The sequence below is a fragment of the Ranitomeya variabilis genome, chromosome 1 (genome assembly GCF_051348905.1).
Source record: "Ranitomeya variabilis isolate aRanVar5 chromosome 1, aRanVar5.hap1, whole genome shotgun sequence".
Taxonomy (NCBI): Eukaryota; Metazoa; Chordata; class Amphibia; order Anura; family Dendrobatidae; genus Ranitomeya; species Ranitomeya variabilis.
Genome location: NC_135232.1, coordinates 1120822243 through 1120841844, shown reverse-complemented (window position 1 = coordinate 1120841844; position 19602 = coordinate 1120822243). Strand labels below are relative to the sequence as shown.

Below are 19602 nucleotides of genomic sequence, written 5' to 3'. Positions count from 1 at the left end.
CACCTGCGCGTCCCCCAGCGTCTGCTTCCTGACACTTACTGAGCGCCGGCCCTAAAGTGAAAGTGAAAGCACAGCGGTGACGTCACCGCTGTGCTGTTAGGGCCGGAGCTCAGTCTGTGTCAGGAAGCAGACGCTGGGGGACGCGCAGGTGAGTATGTACTGTTTGTTTTTTTTACTTTTACGCTGGTAACCAGGGTAAACATCGGGTTACTAAGCGCGGCCCTGCGCTTAGCAACCCAATGTTTACCCTGGTTACCCGGGGACCTCGGCATCGTTGGTCGCTGGAGAGCGGTCTGTGTGACAGCTCCCCAGCGATCAAACAGCGATGCTGCAGCGATCGGCATCGTTGTCGCTATCGCTGCAGCGTCGCTTCGTGTGAAGGTACCTTTAGTCATAGCCACTTTAGACGGCCTACATTAAAACTCAATAGGGGTTCGTCTATGTGGCACTTTTCCTTGTGGAGGTTGCAATATTTGCCCTTTCATTTTTGGATCTGATGGAATTTAGTTACCTATTTTTGTTTTTCAGATTAAGCCTAAATTTTGTTCCAACTGCAAATCCAGAAATTTGGTTTATGCTTTGGTTTGTGGATGCCCCAAGATTTAGGTAGGACAGACCATGCAAGAGCTGAGAAAGGATTCAACACCACTTATCCAATATTACTACAGCCAAGAAGGACAGAGATAAAAGGCAAAACTGACTCCAGTAGCAGCACATGTTTTATGCCATCGTGGTGGGAGTACTGTTGGTGTCAGAATTCTGGGTCTGGAAACTATACGCATGAACATCAGAGGGGCAGTACCACACTTGAATTATTGAAATACGAGTCAAAATGGATCTACAACCTACGGAGTTTGACACCTTTAGGACTAAATGAAGACTTGTTATTCACAGGATTCTATAAGCAGTTGGAAATTTATTCACGATTGCACTGTTTCTGTATATACAATTGTACCATCATACAATTTAGTTTTGTTTTTTATCAGCAGTGCACATCAAACAACATTTGGATATGGTGTTCTATTATCCATGATTATTGGGATGCCTTTTTATAGACAGCAATGCTGTATATGCATAATTTTTTAGTTATTTCTTTATTATTTTCAGTTGAGCTTAATATTTTCTTTAACTTATGTGCTCCGAGCCATTTTATCGCCTTTAGACGTTACATGTGTGGCTTAACAATTTAAGTATTTAATCATTTGAGCAGTGACCTTTTTCAGTCCCACTATTCACTCTCCATTCTGGTTGCCACATACATGCGCTGGTATCTCTGGTGTCATAGCTATGCAATGTCATCTATTCCTGGTTTCTGCGCATGCACATGGCTCTTTTCTTGTATTTCTCGCTGATTTGTGCACAGGTCTGGCTGGTAACTGTTATTTACATTACGTCACATGACGGTATACATTGCGTGTGGTCTAGCTGGTATTCTGACAAGCCAGCGCTGTTTTACATATCATTCATAGATGGAATGCGGTTTAATTAAATATTTGAATATTCACTCAAAAAAAACCAAACCCCTGCTTAAGTCCTAGTTTTCCAGTGCGGTTGCTATACGCATGCGCTGGCTTCCCTATTATGGCTACGCATTCTCATTTTCCCGCACACAGTCCTATTTTCTCTCACTAATATATGCGGCAGTCTTGCTACCTGGTATCCAAGTTACGCTCACGTGACCAGTACACACTTCATGGCTTGGTCTCGCAGCTTCCCCGGTAAGCTGAACAGCTGTTTGTTTTTCAGTTATTACTTTGATATAAATATACGAGACAAAGTAACATGATCACACAGGCCCCTGATGAAGCCACTTTGAGCTGCGACACGCGTCATTTGGGTGATCCTCGTATTTGTGGTCTGGTTTGATTACTCATCTACTCACAATTCCAGGGTAGGGGTAGATCCATCTCCCGGTCTCGGGCAATGAAATGTAATGCCTTGTATGATGATTCACAACCTAACCATTGGAATGGTCAAGTGATAATGAGGGGGAACCATCAAACCTGCAAAATAGACTACAAATGTCAAGGGGCAAAGAGGCTGGAATGACTCCCCAGGAATTACTACAGGCGATTACCTCTCCACTCCTGTGTTTACTGAAATGCAATTGAAGGTGAGGGGGCTGACCTTCACCCCTACTAATTATTTTAAAGGGACACTGTCACCCCCCTCCAGCCGTTATAAACTAAAAGAGCCAACTTGTGCAGCAGTAATGCTGCAGTCTAACAAGGTGGCTCTTTTAGTTTTTGCTTCTGTTATTCCCTCAATAAAGCGTTTTATAATTTTCCCCAAATACCTATCTTTGTACCTGGAGGCGGTCCGAAGCCTCCTCTGTGAAGCGCCCAACTGCCGTCATTCATCTCTTCTGGGGCGATGGTCGTCGCGCCCCCTCAGTGCTGTTCTTCTTAAATCCGGCGCCTGTGCTGTGCGTGCCTGCCTGTGACAGGCGCAGTGTTCATTGTCCTTCATAGCTCAGATGCCGGGTGCCTGACTGCGCCTGTGCGGGCAGTGCGGCCACCCTGTTACTGAATCCCCGCCCCGCACTGTGTTATGCATTATGCACAGTGCGGGGCTGGGATTCCTGGGCAGATTCCTGCACAGACCGACGCTGGAACCTGGGGGAGCGTCTGACAAGCGCAGTGCGCATTCCCAGGGACCCCAGCCCCGCACTGTGCATAATGCATAACAGTGCGGGGCGGGGATTCAGCAATAGGGTGGCCGCACTGCCCGCACAGGCGCAGTCAGGCACCCGGCATCTGAGCTATGACGGCCAATGAACACTGCGCCTGCCCCAGGCAGGCACGCACAGCACAGGCGCCGGATTTAAGAAGAAACAGCGCGCAGGGGGCGGTGACCACATCCCCAGAAGAGAAGAGTGACGGCAATTGGGCGCTTCACATAGGAGGCTTGAGACCTGCCTCCAGGTACAAAGACAGGTATTTGGGGAAAATTATAAAACGCTTTATTCAGGGAATAACAGAAGCAAAAACTAAAAGAGCCACCTTGTTAGAATGCAGCATTACTGCTGCACAAGGTGGCTCTTTTAGTTTATAACGGCTGGAGGGGGGTGACAGTGGCCCTTTAATTACTTTTTCCTAGCACCCATAACAGCACCAACGAGAGAGGGGATCCGCCCCACAAGGACAGGGGACCCCTCCATTACTTCCCTCTTTTCCTGTATGACTTTGTATAGGCCCCCTAGGAAAAGTACGGGGAAGTCAAAACAGAATGTGCTTTATGTGGGCAGGATCTGGACAGTGCATGGCCCAAAAAATGATGCCAGCCGTGTAGTAATGACACGATGGCTAATGATACCTGTTGGAAGACAACATGGACAATGATGTCCTTTGTTTTAGTGATAAGGGAGAGCTGCATTTACATACGAAATGAATATTGGCCCTAAAGCCTAATGGAGGACACAGGTGTACACTGGAAATCTGGAATGAATGGCCTCTATCCTGTTTGAGACCTATCATCATCTACATATGTACACAACTCCTGTGGGTTTCATTGTAAACCACTGCTCATGAGAGAGACATCCTGTCTCCGGCCTATGGATATGTATATTGGTCCCCAATGCCCGCGGTGTGTGGGAGACAAACCATTGTTCTTTGAATGGACATCTTGGATCCATCCCAAGTAGGATTGAACTGTCCTAAACAAGAACTTTCTTCCCAAGTACGAGGCCGCCATCTGCAGGAAGGTGATGATTACTGCAGCCAAGGACAGTGTTCACATTGCCGGAAGATGATTGGACATTTGCCACAGAAGATACCAGAAGCAAAGGTGGAGTCATGGGGTGTATGTGGGTGTGGATGTGAAATATCGGTATAAATGGAGGAAGAATCAAGTCCATCTCTCACATTATTGACCAGAAGTTCTGTGATATTCTTCATCAGTGAGTGGACCCACTTAATTAGTAAGCATGCATTCCTTTAATTAGACTTAATACATGCATTATATTTTATGTTCATTAATGTATTTCTGTTAAGTTTAGACCTATTGGCATGTGCAGCATTATATGGGGCAAATATCTGTATGGGGCAATATCTGCATGGGGCAAATCTCTGTATGGGGCAATATCTGCATGGGGCAAATCTCTGTATGGGGCAGATATCTGTATGGGGCAAATATCTGTATGGGGCAATATCTGTATGGGGCAGATATCTGTATGGGGCAAATATCTGTATGGGGCAGATATCTGTATGGGGCAAATATCTGTATGGGGCAAATATCTGTATGGGGCAAATATCTGTATGGGGCAAATATCTGTATGGGGCAAATATCTGTATGGGGCAAATATCTGTATGGGGCCATGTGCAGCATTATATGGGGCAAATATCTGTATGGGGCAAATATCTGTATGGGGCAATATCTGCATGGGGCAAATATCTGTATGGGGCAAATATCTGTATGGGGCAGATATCTGTATGGGGCAAATATCTGTATGGGGCAGATATCTGCATGGGGCAAATATCTGTATGGTGCCATGTGCAGTATTATATGGGGCAAATATCTGTATGGGGCCATGTGCAGTATTATATGGGGCAAATATCTGTATGGGGCCATGTGCAGCATTATATGGGGCAAATATCTGTATGGGGCCATGTGCAGTATTATATGGGGCAAATATCTGTATGGGGCCATGTGCAGCATTATATGGGGCAATATCTGTATGGGGCAAATATCTGTATGGGGCCATGTGCAGCATTATATGGGGCAAATATCTGTATGGGGCCATGTGAAGCATTATATGGGGCAAATATCTGTATGAGGCCATGTGCAGTATTATATGGGGCAAATATCTGTATGGGGCCAAGTGCAGCTTTGTATGGGGCAAATATCTGTATGGGGCCATGTGTCTCACGGGGATCCATGGTGCAGCCCCTCGGTCCTCTCCTCACAGGGCTCCATGGTGCAGCCCCTCGGTCCTCTCCTCACACCTCCATGGTGCAGCCCCTTGGTCCTCTCCTCACAGGGCTCCATGGTGCAGCTCCTCGGTCCTCTCCTCACACCTCCATGGTGCAGCTCCTCGGTCCTCTCCTCACACCTCCATGGTGCAGCCCCTCGGTCCTCTCCTCACAGGGCTCCATGGTGCAGCCCCTCGGTCCTCTCCTCACAGGGCTCCATGGTGCAGCCCCTCGGTCCTCTCCTCACACCTCCATGGTGCAGCCCCTCAGTTCTCTTCTCACAGGGCTCCATGGTGCAGCCCCTCAGTCCTCTCCCCACAGGGCTCCATGGTGCAGCCCCTCAGTCCTCTCCCCACAGGGCTCCATGGTGCAGCCCCTCAGTCCTCTCCTCACAGGGATCCATGGTGCAGCCCCTTGGTCCTCTCCTCACACGGCTACATGGTGCAGCCCCTGGGTCCTCTCCTCACACGGCTCCATGGTGCAGCCCCTCGGGCCTCTCCTCACAGGGCTCCATGGTGCAGCCCCTCGGTCCTCTCTTCACACCTCCATGGTGCAGCCCCTCGGTCCTCTCCTCACAGGGCTCTGGGCAGGAAAGTGACCTGCTGCACAGCGTAAAGAACTACTAGTCCCAGTATTCCCTGCTGCTGCATCCCGGTACTGACAGCTGTATAATTATTGTCTCTTTTTATATTTAGGCATACAATCAGGAAGATGGAATCCAGTGGAGGTGAGTGCCGGGGTCCCCTCCTGTCATGTGACCAGGGCCATGTGGTGAGAATAGTGGGCACTGCCCTCCTGAGGTGAGGATGCTGTGACCCTGCAGTGTGAGGAGCCAGGACACAGGCATACAAGAGGTTAACCTGTCCCCAGTTTCTTATTCTCCCAGTAATGGCCACCACCTTTCCTGTATCTCACATATAAGGCTGCCGGCACACTAGCAGTATTTGGTCAGTATTTTACATCAGGATTTGTAGCCAAAACCAGGAGTGGAACAAATAGAGGAAAAGTAGAATAGAAACATCTGCACCACTTCTGCATTTATCACCCACTCCTATCCACCGCTCCTGCTCTCGCTGTTATTAGCGGCTGTAGGTGTCAGATGATGGGAGCAGTAGTCCCATCAGCTGACACCAGTGATTGGAGGGGAGTTTACACCTCAGATCACAGCTGAGCGCCCCCTCTGTCTTCTGACAGTGTGGGAACCGTGGCTCTCTGACCGGCGGAGATCATTTCCCCGCCAATCAGAAGCGGTGTTTGCTGCTCTGTCATGCATATAACAGCGTGTCAAACACTGTATTGTCGGGCCCCCATTAAAGTGAATGGGGTTCGGGTCAGCTCTTCGGGATGATGGGCAGTATGGATGCATCATGCAGCCTGCCACCTAGAGGCAGCAGAGAAGAGCGTGAGCAGCAAATACGCTGCAAAAAAGTCAACCTGCTTATTTGCAGCGTTTTTTTCCCCATCCATTCAAGTCAATGATGAAGGGTGAAAAATGACGAAAAGTGACATGCTCTGTCAAAAAAAGCTGCAAAGCACAAAATTCTGATGACATAAAACAATGTGTGTATGAGATTTCTGAAATCTCATAGGGTATTGTAAAAAGCAGCTGAAAATTCTCATAACCACCTAGTGTGAACAGACCTTTTAGTCTGGGGTCAGGCAGCTGCATTTCATGGTCTGTATATAGAGGGCAGTACCACGGTGTGACCCAGCCTGTCGCCGGCCATGTACAGACCATGTAATGCGGCCGTCTGAGCCCATCAGTGTCTCTTCCGTGGGTCGGATCCATGCGGACTAGACACCAGCTGACCCTTACTGGCCGGTTTACAGACTAATCGTTGTGTGCCCAGTATTGGATCAGCCGCACATTCCCTGATTACACAGGTCCATGTGCTCCCCAATAACAATGATATCAATACTTATAACACTAAACGTCGCCCCTGATTAACCATCCAGTTTGGGTGATGGAGGAACAAGCATTTCTGCACTTGTTTCCCAGTTGTTGGCTCCTCTACGTGAGCCGTTCCTCCTTGCCGACCCCTCACATGACCTGATGTCTGCCCCCCATGTACGTGGTGTAGACCCCTCTAGTGTGCTCTCTCCTATAATCGCCATCCGTTGCTTACATGAAGTGATTTCCTGTCTCTTTTTCTCCCGTTAAGAGCTGAGACTCGGCAAGAAGCTTAATGAAGGTAAAACTAAAGAGGTGTATGAGCTCCTGGATCACCCCGGCTGTGTCCTCATGCAGTCCAAGGACCAGATCACAGCGGGCAATGCAGCCAGGAAGGACCACATGGAGGGGAAAGCGGCCATCTCCAACAAGACCACCAGCTGCATATTCAAACTGCTGCAAGAAGCTGGTAAGATCCCGTACAGAAGGTTTATGCTGGTGTTTGTCTTTCCCTCATCTTTAAATGGAGGAAATGGTTCTCCGTGGTTATCGCAGTACTGATATCTGAGGATCTTTGGTAGACATAGAGGCTTATTGTGATATCTAGCTTGCCTTTAAAGGGAATCTGACACATCGTTTCTACTGCGTCTTCTGATGGCAGCATAATGTAGTGGCAGAGACCCTGATTCCAGCAGTAATGACTGTTCTTAGATGTAGGATGAAGCGGAGGTGAGAAAGTTGCCCCTGGCTGCACCAGGCTCTCTGTATACATTCTCTATGGATAGTGATAAGCGAGCATGCTCGCCAGTATTTGGTGCTTGGAGCTCGCCGAGTATTAAAGGGGTTGCTTCGCTGGAGCTCGGGTCCCCGCCCTGCATGTTTGCTGCTCTTTAGGGAGCCATTGAGCATGCAGGGATTGTCTGCCACACACTGTAATGCTACAGCAATGTTGGTTGTCATTACAGTGGGCTGGCCGCACAGCGTCATCAGGAACATTTCACACCTGGCTCCGCCATGTTCGTCACATGCTGTGTGTGGTAACACTACCGCCGGTACGGTCTCAGCGCTGCGGGATCATGCTGGCAGATGTCAGCGTGGTTCCGCAGCTGATTGTGACCCTCAGCTGTGAAGCAGGCTTGGCCTGATGAGACTCCTGCTCCCATCGGGCTATGTGTGGTGTCACTGATCACCGTGACAGCAGGAGCCGCTGATGGGAGAGTAGTATCATCTGCCGGCACCTGTGCTCACTGCAAAATAAAATTACATACATATACTCCAACTCTTTATGTACAGTTTTATTAATGAGGGTAACCTCTGGTATTGTATATACTTGAGTATAAGCAGAGACCCCTAATTTTGCCACAAAAAACTGGGAAAAATTAATGATTTGAGTATAAGCCTAGGGTGGAAAATGCCGCAGCTACTGATAAATGTCAAAAATAAAAATAGATACTAGTAAAAGTAAAAATAATTGAGACATCAGTAGGTTAAGTGTTTTTGAATATCCATATTGAATCAGGAGCCCCATATAATGCTCCATACTGTTCATGATGGGCCCCATAAGATGCTCCATATTAAAATATGCCCCATACAATGCTGCACAAGTGCTGATTATGGCCCCATAAGATGCTCCATAGAGATATTTGCCCCATATGCTGTTGCTGCGATAAAATGACATCCTCCCCTCTCGTCGCTCAGGCCCCCGGCACTTGCTATACTCACCTTTCCCGTTCCACCATCGGCGCTGCTGTGTCTTCCCCGTCCTCTGCACTGACTGTTCAGACAGAGGGCAGCGCACACACTAATCGCGCCCTCTGACCTGAGCGTCACTGCAGAGGACGCGGAAGATGGAGCAGCGCCGACGGTGGGACAGGTGAATATGCCCCCGTTATACTCACCTGCTCCTGGTGCGGTCCCTGGTTCTCCGGGCGCTGACAGCTGCTTCCTGTATTGAGCAGTCACATGGTACCGCTCATTACAGTAATGAATATGCAGCTCCACCCCCTGGCTATTTTACAGGGGAACCATAGGAAAAATTGATATAGGGTCCCCCTATAAAATCACACCAGCAAAGGCTAGGCAGACCGCCTGTAGTCCATTTACTGAGTGTCCCACGATGATGTTACATGTACACTGTGCGCAGAATTATTAGGAAAGTTTGTATTTTGATCATGATCCTTTTTATACATGTTGTCCTACTCCAAGCTGTTCAGGCTTCAGAGCCAACTACCAATTAAGTGAATCAGTTGATGTGCATCTCTGTAATGAGGAGGGGTGCTGTCTAATGGCCTAAAAAATGCTGGGGTTTTCCATACTTACTTTGGGCTCTTTGCATTCCAATTTGCTCTGCCCGAACAACGCGCACCCGAGCATTTTTGTGCTCGCTTATCACTATCTATGAACAGTGAACATCAAGAGAAGGAAGGCCAAACTAATGGTGTGCACATCCACATAGTGGAATAATAACCCTTATTAACACCTCGGATAAAAAATATTAAACATTTAGAAAAAACATGGCAAAAAACATGGAGCCATATGGGCCAATATAAATGGAAATCCACCATAAAGTGAGATGAGCCAGCTGATGAAAAGGCACATGTTAAAACCGGATCATAGTGGATCCAAGAACCAATGTAACTAATAATAATAATAATAATGTGCATACATGAAGAAAACACATGCTAGTGGCAGGCCACAATACATCCAAAATGCAATATAACAGCAACAGTTACATATCTCATAAAGGTTATCACTCAGGTTATATAAGCAAAATATCAATAAGGCATACCGATGAGTGTGCAATAACCGAAAGAGCGTATATATTCAGATAAACACAATGAACCCAAAATCAGGTCCATCCATCAACTATGTATGCGAGGAACTGAGCTGGCGTTCTGACCGCATCCAACAGGCTATGAAGCCTCTGCACTCTCCCATATGGTTGGGCTGCACTCTCCTCTATGGTTGGGCTGCACTCTCCTCTATGGTTGGGCTGCACTCTCCTCTATGGTTGGGCTGCACTCTCCTCTATGGTTGGGCTGCACTCTCCTCTATGGTTGGGCTGCACTCTCCTCTATGGTTGGGCTGCACTCTCCTATATGGTTGGGCTGCACTCTCCTATATGGTTGGGCTGCACTCTCCTATATGGTTGGGCTGCACTCTCCTCTATGGTTGGGCTGCACTCTCCTATATGGTTGGGCTGCACTCTCCTATATGGTTGGGCTGCACTCTCCTATATGGTTGGGCTGCACTCTCCTCTATGGTTGGGCTGCACTCTCCTCTATGGTTGGGCTGCACTCTCCTCTATGGTTGGGCTGCACTCTCCTATATGGTTGGGCTGCACTCTCCTATATGGTTGGGCTGCACTCTCCTATATGGTTGGGCTGCACTCTCCTCTATGGTTGGGCTGCACTCTCCTATATGGTTGGGCTGCACTCTCCTATATGGTTGGGCTGCACTCTCCTATATGGTTGGGCTGCACTCTCCTATATGGTTGGGCTGCACTCTCCTCTATGGTTGGGCTGCACTCTCCTATATGGTTGGGCTGCACTCTCCTATATGGTTGGGCTGCACTCTCCTATATCAGGTTGTATAGTCACGTTTTCTTTCCCATTGCAATCGTGGGGCAATTGTTCAGATCCCTGGCTTTCCCTCTTTCACCAGGTTTGCTATATCTGGGAATTGATCAGATTCTTGCACACCATTTCTTAGTTTGGCCTTCCTTCTCTTGATGATCATGATTGCTATCTAGACTAGGTGTTGCACCCCATCTCTATTGTATCTCAATCAGTTATCAATGATGGTGCGCCCTCCGCCTTAACTAATTACCTATGAGCAGTGAGCTGCTTATCACAGGAGGGGGTGTGATTGGACTGCTTGGCATGAGGCAGCTAGTCCCAGCAATGATTATGTCCTAGTGATAAAATCTTCACTAAGCAGACGGCACAGGATAAGTGACACTGCTGAAATCTAGATTTTATTTATTTATTTTTTAAACAACCCCCCCAAAAAATATGCTGTCCTCAGATTACATAGCAAAAGCTTGCTGACAGATTCCCTTTCAGCACATCATGCCATCCAGCGTGCATGTACAGCAGGTGTGTGGAGCGGGCAGCGAGCCCACCCCATACCCGGCAGGTGATGGCTGTGTATTGCAGCTAGGACCTGCTGCTGACAATCGTGAGTGGCGCCTGTGATTAACAGCTGCTGTCAGAGATTGATAGATGCATTTAACCCTTGCCAACTTACATGCATGTCGTTACCTCAGCCTATTGGTGAGCCAGTGATGTGATCGTGGGTTATCATGACAGCCGGGGGTCATCAGACCCCTGTTCCTGTCCTTATGGAGCTCTAAAACCCTGCCTGTGGCCAGGCTTCAAAGGGGACAGATTTCTGTTCCATTGCTGGACATAGCACCAGCAATCAGACGATCATGGCTTCAAGTCCCCTAAGTGGGCCAACGATAACGGTGAAAGGTGGTGGAAGAGAAGGGTTTTATTGTCTAATATCCCCATTTTTCTAGTACACTGTGTGGTGTCATGCATCAATGTGGACAGAAAAATAAGTTATGGCTCTGAAACAAGGGGAGGAAAAAATGGAAATGCAAAAATGCAAGTTGGATGTGGCATGAGAGAGTTCAGCTCTGCAGTAGAGAAATGCAAATTGTGGACTGGTGCAAGTGTCCATCCAGTATAAAGCGTGGAGGAGCAGCACTCCTGTCTGCAATAAGACCTCTACACTACGGACTGTAGAAATATTCTCTGGCCACTCCATTCATGAACGTGGAGAACGTCTGGGGGTAAACACATTTGGAGATGTAGCTGCTGTACATTTCCTCTGTTAGACGTGTGCTAACACCATTTTCTCAAACTCTTGTTTTGTAAAGTTCTTGTAACCTTTCCACGTTCTATTTGACCTTTCTAATGTGTATTATCTACAACCCCCATGTTATGAAACCTGTCACCTACGCGCCATACATTGACCTTGGATCTATGTATATACCATTTCCTATATTCTATACTTACAACTTGTTTGTATACTTTTTTTTTTATTCCCATCTGTTTTCATGTAATCCACTGTATTCTATGAATCAACATGTTGCAACCAAGAAGCTGTGTAGATCTCCAATCGTGTGCACCACCAGAATAAATTCTACACTTTTGCGTGACCTGAGTGTGCAGTGAATATTTCTACAATATTTTGGGAGTCCACTCCTGTGTCACTAGCACCTCATTAAATTCAGTGTGGCCTCCAAACATGGCTATATCTGCAATATGTGGAGCTGCCATTTTGAATGGTCGCATTCCCTCTCCATGTATTGTACACTGCTGATGTGGAGATGGCAGCCACTTCTGTATGGCCAATGTGCGCCAACCACCTTATCTCCTTGGATGTACATGGCCTGAATGACTGGTGGTTTGATGGCCAAAGGGCCATTACAGGGATCACTACACGCTATAAACCTGTGGACCTTGTAAATTAATCTTGGTTTTCCTGTTGTCAGACCTAGGATTTACCTTACATGATGTGGGTGTAGCTGGCAAATACAGTGGGTTGCGAAAGTATTCGGCTCCCTGGAACTTTTCAACCTTTTCCCACATATCATGCTTCAAACAAAGATACTAAATGTAAATCTTTTGGTGAAGAATCAACAACAAGTGGAACACAATTGTGAAGTTGAACGAAATTTATTGGTTATTTTACATTTTTGTGGAAATTAAAAAACTGAAAAGTGGGGCATGCAATATTATTCCGCCCCTTTAGCTTAATACTTTGTTGCGCCACCTTTTGTTGCGATTACAGCTGCAAGTCGCTTGGGGTATGTCTCTATCAGTTTTGTGCATCGAGAGACTGAAATTCTTGCCCATTCTTCCTTGGCAAACAGCTCGAGCTCAGTGAGGTTTGATGGAGATCGTTTGTGAACAGCAGTTTTCAGCTCTTTCCACAGATTCTCGATTGGATTGAGGTCTGGACTGTGACTTGGCCATTCTAACACCTGGATACGTTTATTTCTGAACCATTCCATTGTAGATTTTGCTTTATGTTTGGGATCATTGTCTTGTTGGAAGAAATCTCCGTCCCAGTGTCAGGTCTTTTGCAGACTGCAACAGGTTTTCTTCAAGAATGGTCCTGTATTTGGCTCCATCCATCTTCCCATCAATTTTAGCCATCTTCCCTGTCCCTGCTGACGAAAACGCCCAAACCATGATGCTGCCACCACCATGTTTGACAGTGGGGATGGTGTGTTCAGGGTGATGAACTGTGTTGCCTTTATGCCAAAAATATCGTTTGGCATTGTTGCCAAAAAGTTCGATTTTTGGTTTCATCTGACCAGAGCACCTTCTTCCACATGTTTGGTGTCTCCCAGGGGGCTTGTTGCCAACTTTAAACAACACTTTTTATGGATATCTTTGAGAAATGGCTTTCTTCTTGCCACTCTTCCATAAAGGCCAGATTTGTGCAGTGTACGACTGATTGTTGTCCTATGGACAGACTGTCCCACCTCAGCTGTAGATCTCTGCAGTTCATCCAGAGTGATCATGGGCCTCTTGGCTTCATCTCTGATCAGTGTTCTCCTTGTTTGAGATGAAAGTTTAGAGGGATGGCCGGGTCTTGGTAGATTTGCAGTGGTATGATACTCCTTCCATTTCAATATGATCGCTTGCACAGTGCTCCTTGGGATGTTTAAAGTTTTAGAAATCCTTTTGTATCCAAATCCAGCTTTAAACTTCTCCACATTAGTATCACGGACCTGCCTGTTGTGTTCCTTGGTCTTCATGATGCTCTCTGTGCTTCACACAGAACCCTGAGACTATCACAGAGCAGGTGCATTTATACAGAGACTTGATTACACACAGGTGGATTATATTTATCATCATTAGGCATTTAGGACAACATTGGATCATTCAGAGATCCACAATGAACTTCTGGAGTGAGTTTGCTGCACTGAAAGTAAAGGGGCCGAATAATATTGCACGCCCCACTCTTCAGTTTTTGAATTTCCACAAAAATTTTAAATGACCAATACATTTTGTTCAACTTCCCAATTGTGTTCCACTTGTTGTTTCTTCACCAAAAATTTACATTTGGTATCTTTGTTTGAAGCATGATATGTGGGAAAAGGGTGAAAAGTTCAAGGGGGGCCAGATTCTTTTGCAAGGCACTGTAGGCCTGTGGGTGTAGCTGGCAAATACAGTGGGTTGCGAAAGTATTCGGCTCCCTGGAACTTTTCAACCTTTTCCCACATATCATGCTTCAAACAAAGATACTAAATGTAAATCTTTTGGTGAAGAATCAACAACAAGTGGAACACAATTGTGAAGTTGAACGAAATTTATTGGTTATTTTACATTTTTGTGGAAATTAAAAAACTGAAAAGTGGGGCATGCAATATTATTCCGCCCCTTTAGCTTAATACTTTGTTGCGCCACCTTTTGTTGCGATTACAGCTGCAAGTCGCTTGGGGTATGTCTCTATCAGTTTTGTGCATCGAGAGACTGAAATTCTTGCCCATTCTTCCTTGGCAAACAGCTCGAGCTCAGTGAGGTTTGATGGAGATCGTTTGTGAACAGCAGTTTTCAGCTCTTTCCACAGATTCTCGATTGGATTGAGGTCTGGACTGTGACTTGGCCATTCTAACACCTGGATACGTTTATTTCTGAACCATTCCATTGTAGATTTTGCTTTATGTTTGGGATCATTGTCTTGTTGGAAGAAATCTCCGTCCCAGTGTCAGGTCTTTTGCAGACTGCAACAGGTTTTCTTCAAGAATGGTCCTGTATTTGGCTCCATCCATCTTCCCATCAATTTTAGCCATCTTCCCTGTCCCTGCTGACGAAAACGCCCAAACCATGATGCTGCCACCACCATGTTTGACAGTGGGGATGGTGTGTTCAGGGTGATGAACTGTGTTGCCTTTATGCCAAAAATATCGTTTGGCATTGTTGCCAAAAAGTTCGATTTTTGGTTTCATCTGACCAGAGCACCTTCTTCCACATGTTTGGTGTCTCCCAGGGGGCTTGTTGCCAACTTTAAACAACACTTTTTATGGATATCTTTGAGAAATGGCTTTCTTCTTGCCACTCTTCCATAAAGGCCAGATTTGTGCAGTGTACGACTGATTGTTGTCCTATGGACAGACTGTCCCACCTCAGCTGTAGATCTCTGCAGTTCATCCAGAGTGATCATGGGCCTCTTGGCTTCATCTCTGATCAGTGTTCTCCTTGTTTGAGATGAAAGTTTAGAGGGATGGCCGGGTCTTGGTAGATTTGCAGTGGTATGATACTCCTTCCATTTCAATATGATCGCTTGCACAGTGCTCCTTGGGATGTTTAAAGTTTTAGAAATCCTTTTGTATCCAAATCCAGCTTTAAACTTCTCCACATTAGTATCACGGACCTGCCTGTTGTGTTCCTTGGTCTTCATGATGCTCTCTGTGCTTCACACAGAACCCTGAGACTATCACAGAGCAGGTGCATTTATACAGAGACTTGATTACACACAGGTGGATTATATTTATCATCATTAGGCATTTAGGACAACATTGGATCATTCAGAGATCCACAATGAACTTCTGGAGTGAGTTTGCTGCACTGAAAGTAAAGGGGCCGAATAATATTGCACGCCCCACTCTTCAGTTTTTGAATTTCCACAAAAATTTTAAATGACCAATACATTTTGTTCAACTTCCCAATTGTGTTCCACTTGTTGTTTCTTCACCAAAAATTTACATTTGGTATCTTTGTTTGAAGCATGATATGTGGGAAAAGGGTGAAAAGTTCAAGGGGGGCCAGATTCTTTTGCAAGGCACTGTAGGCGGCAGGCATCACTCGTGGTGGTGGGGCAGGCGTGTTTTTATCTTCAATAATTGTTCTAGTATCTAACGAATATTGTGATGGATGAATTATTTCCCCCCTCAGGTATAAAGACAGCATTCGTGAAGAAGTGCAGTGCAACTGGTTTCATTGCCTCTCACTGTGAGATGATCCCTATCGAGTGGGTGTGCAGGAGAATAGCCACCGGCTCCTTCCTGAAGAGAAATCCTGGGGTACCGGAAGGATATACATTTTATCCCCCTAAAGTGGAGATGTTTTTCAAGGTTTGTGTTTGAGGGGCTTCCGTCCTGTACTTCCATTTAGTCTTCAGAAAACTGCATGTACAGATGCAATATTTCTGCATTGCCTAGAATTGAAAATAAAAAATATATATATATATATTTTTAGGATGATGCCAATAATGACCCTCAATGGTCAGAAGAGCAGCTGATTGCAGCCAAACTGAACTGTGCTGGCCTTGTGATTGGCCAGGCGGAGGTGGACATCATGAACCATTCCACAGCGGCCATATTTGAAATTGTGGAAAAAACATGGTCAACACAAGACTGCACCTTAGTGGACATGAAGGTTAGGACGTTTCTAGGTCTCGCAGTTAGCACCTTAACGTTATCAGCGTATTTATTGTCTGAATTTCTAAACTTAGATTGAGTTTGGTGTGGATGTGACAAAACAAGAAATTGTCCTGGCTGATGTGATCGACAATGACTCGTGGCGTCTATGGCCCTCAGGTGATAAGACCCAGCAGAAGGATAAACAGGTATTCACCGGACTTCTAACATTCATAATGGTAAGACTTGGCAGAAGGAATGTTAATTTCTAACTTGTCTCGTGGGTTTCCTCCCCAGACCTACCGTGATCTGCAGGAGATTACCCCAGAGGCCATGCAGATGGTCAAAAGAAACTTTGAGTGGGTTGCAGACAAAGTGGAGGTAATGTTGTGGTTCCCCCTCCCCTATAACTGCTGGTGTTGCTGTGTACTGCTTGCGTTCAGAAATCCTGCTTTTGTTTGCTAGCAAAAAGTTCCGCTTTCATCTTTATGCACAAAAATATCTGTTAAGGAAAATCTAAAATGTCTCCTGAAACCTTGCCAGACGTGTAACTGTAAGGGTACGTGCACACGTTCAGGATTTTTCGTGTTTTTTTCGCTTAAAAACCGCATACATATACATCCGATCATTTAGAATGCATTCCGCAATTTTTGTGCACATGATGCCTTTGTTTCTGCGAAAAGACGCATCGCGGTAAAAAAAAGCAGCATGTTCATTAATTTTGCTGATTTTTATTTTTTTTTTTGCATTTTTCCCGCTATTTAATGTATTGGGAAAGCTCGGGAAAAACGCAGGCGGATTTCTGGCAGAAATGTCCGGGTTTTTGTCAGGAAATTTCTGCAAGAAATCCTGAACGTGTGCACATAGCCTAACAATGGTCTGTTCTGTGCTCTTCTCAGTAACTACATCGATCTGTATCTAACGTTGTCTTTCCTCAGCTGCTGCTGACTAGTGATGGCCAAGGACGGGTTGTTGTGTTGATGGGGTCAATTTCTGACCTGGTGCACTGTGAAAAGATTCAGAAATCCTGTGCAAATTATGGCATCCCGTGTGAACTGAGGGTGACGTCTGCTCACAAAGGACCTGATGAGACGCTGAGAATAAAGGCAGAGTATGAAGGTACGATCTTAAGTGGTCTGCACCAACTCAGAACAGCAAAAGCAAACCTTTTCATATGCAGTGTGACAATTGGAAATTTTAACCAATTGTGATATTTTAATTTACTTTTTTTTTTTTTTTTTTTTTTCAAATATGGGGGTATTGGAAGCAGCTATCAACCATTAAGGCTTATTAAACTTTGCTGGTCTTTCATATGATTTCTACCAATGCTGCCTGAAGGAGTTATTCCATAAGAATTTAAGTTTTGATTATACGAAGGTCCTTGAACCCCCAAAACCATAATGGATAAATGGGCAAGTAAGGGATTTAAAGGGGGCGTAGAGGACAACTTGCTTTCTGCTGCCATCCTCCTCATTTCTTCCTCGTAGCTTAACTAAAGCCATAACATGTTTCTGAGGCTGCGCAAGAGCTAACAGGAAGTCCCATTCTGTAGGTATTAGTCCCCTAAACTGCTTCTCTAGAAGCAAATGGGGCCTTGTATGAGCCCATAATTCTCCAGTCAGTCTCTGTACTTACAGCATTAGATGTGACCAGCAGGACCTTTTATAGTTATGAGTAAACTAGTTGCCTGTAATGCATAAAACTTAAATGTTGCCCAAGTCCCCAGTGTAGGTGCCCCAATATGACACTTGCCCACTGCATGATCTCGTATGTCTCCTAGGAGATGGCATTCCCACAGTGTTTGTTGCGGTTGCTGGGAGAAGCAATGGTTTGGGTCCTGTCCTCTCTGGAAATACAGCGTATCCTGTGATCAACTGCCCACCGCTCACTGCTGACTGGGGGGCCCAGGACGTCTGGTCATCTCTGCGAATGCCCAGCGGTAAGTAAATCCTCAGGAACATGGTGGTATCATTGTACGTGTCTGAGCAGTGACAATGTTCTCCTGTCTCCTCACAGGGCTGGGCTGTTCTACCGTATTGTCTCCAGAGGCGGCCGCTCAGTTTGCAGCACAAATATTTGGCCTGAACGATCATCTGGTTTGGTCTAAGCTGCGCTCCTGTGCTCTGAATACGTGGATTTCCCTCAAGCAAGCCGATGCAAAGCTGAGACAGTGCAGCAAGTAACAGCTCGTCATAACACGGAGTCTCAAATATGGCAGAATGAGAATTCAGGCACTTCTGACCTACAATAGGCCGATATTACTTTTTATTATATATTATATATATTTTATATATGTATGTACTATAGTACATGTGACGGTTATAGGGACACCAAACGTGGGTTATACTGGTGTAAAGATTCTGTAATAAATGAACTTAAGACATGCAAGGTTGTCTCCCTTATTAATTGTATATGTGCTAACAGGCCTTTATAAAGGAATAGCCTGGGACTAAAACAGTGGTCCCCAGGGCATCTTCATAAGGATGCCAGCAGTTATGGCTACAAAATATGAAGGAGACCCTTTGCAGTGACATGATTATGGTTGAGGTGGTTCGGCAACTGACAGGCGCAGTGGTGGTCTCGTCCTTTAACCCCTTCCTGACCCATGACGCCACGTAGGCGTCATGAAAACCCGTGCCAATCCGACCCATGACGCCTATGTGGCGTCATGGAATGATCGCATCCCTGCAGATCAGGTGAAAGGGTTAATTCCTATTTTACCCAATCTGCAGAGACAGGGGGAGTGGTACTTCAGCCCAGGGGGGTGGCTTCACCCCCCCCCCGTGGCTACGATCGCTCTGATTGGCTGTTGAAAGTGAAACTGCCAATCAGAGCGATTTGTAATATTTCACCTAAAAAACTGGTGAAATATTACAATCCAGCCATGGCCGATGCTGCAATATCATCGGCCATGGCTGGAAACCCTGATGTGAGCCCCCCCACCCCACCGATCGCCCCCCCAAGCCACCGATCTGTCCCGTAGTCCCCTCCGTCCTGTGCTCCGCTCCCCCGTCCTCCTGTCCGCTCCCCCCGTGCGCCTATGCCACCCCCTGTGCTCCGACGCCCCCCCGTGCCCCGATCTCCCCCCCCTTATACTTACCGAGGCTCCCGGTACCCGTCCGTCTTCTCCATGGGCGCCGCAATCTTCCAAAATGGCGGGCGCATGCGCAGTGCGCCCGCCGAATCTGCCAGTCGGCAGATTCGTTACAAGTACATTTTGATCGCTGTGATAGGTTCTATCACAGCGATCAAAATAAAAAAATAATAAATAACCCCCCCCCTTTATCACCCCCATAGGTAGGGACAATAATAAAAAAAAATAAATTTTTTTTTCTTTTTCCACTAGGGTTAGAAGTAGGGGTAGGGTTAGGGCATGTGCACACAGTGCGGATTTGGCTGCGGATCCGCAGCGGATTGGC

General features: G+C 46.3%; 1 protein-coding gene across 2 annotated transcripts; it reads left to right on the top strand.

Moving 5' to 3' along the window:
• The first annotated feature begins 3809 nt into the window (after positions 1-3809).
• On the top strand, positions 3810-18590 carry LOC143793359 (bifunctional phosphoribosylaminoimidazole carboxylase/phosphoribosylaminoimidazole succinocarboxamide synthetase). 2 transcript variants are annotated; one of them, XM_077280265.1, is made up of 10 exons: positions 3810-3919; positions 5606-5637; positions 7073-7270; positions 15720-15898; positions 16023-16202; positions 16279-16392; positions 16481-16564; positions 17122-17302; positions 17964-18122; positions 18200-18590. In XM_077280265.1, the coding sequence occupies exons 2-10, from the start codon at positions 5622-5624 to the stop codon at positions 18364-18366; spliced, it is 1278 nt and encodes a 425-aa protein (XP_077136380.1). In that variant the 5' UTR covers positions 3810-3919; positions 5606-5621; the 3' UTR covers positions 18367-18590. The 2 variants fall into 2 exon arrangements, with proteins under 2 accessions (XP_077136380.1, XP_077136381.1); XM_077280266.1 differs by lacking the exons at positions 3810-3919; positions 5606-5637 and adding an exon at positions 5661-5681.
• The last annotated feature ends 1012 nt before the right edge of the window (positions 18591-19602 follow it).

Excerpts from the sequence above, each read along its gene's own strand:
- LOC143793359 (XM_077280265.1), top strand. Across the intron at positions 15,899-16,022 it reads AAGTGGAGATGTTTTTCAAG|GATGATGCCAATAATGACCC; the intron begins GTTTGTGTTTGA and ends ATATATTTTTAG. Across the intron at positions 16,565-17,121 it reads GGGTTGCAGACAAAGTGGAG|CTGCTGCTGACTAGTGATGG; the intron begins GTAATGTTGTGG and ends GTCTTTCCTCAG.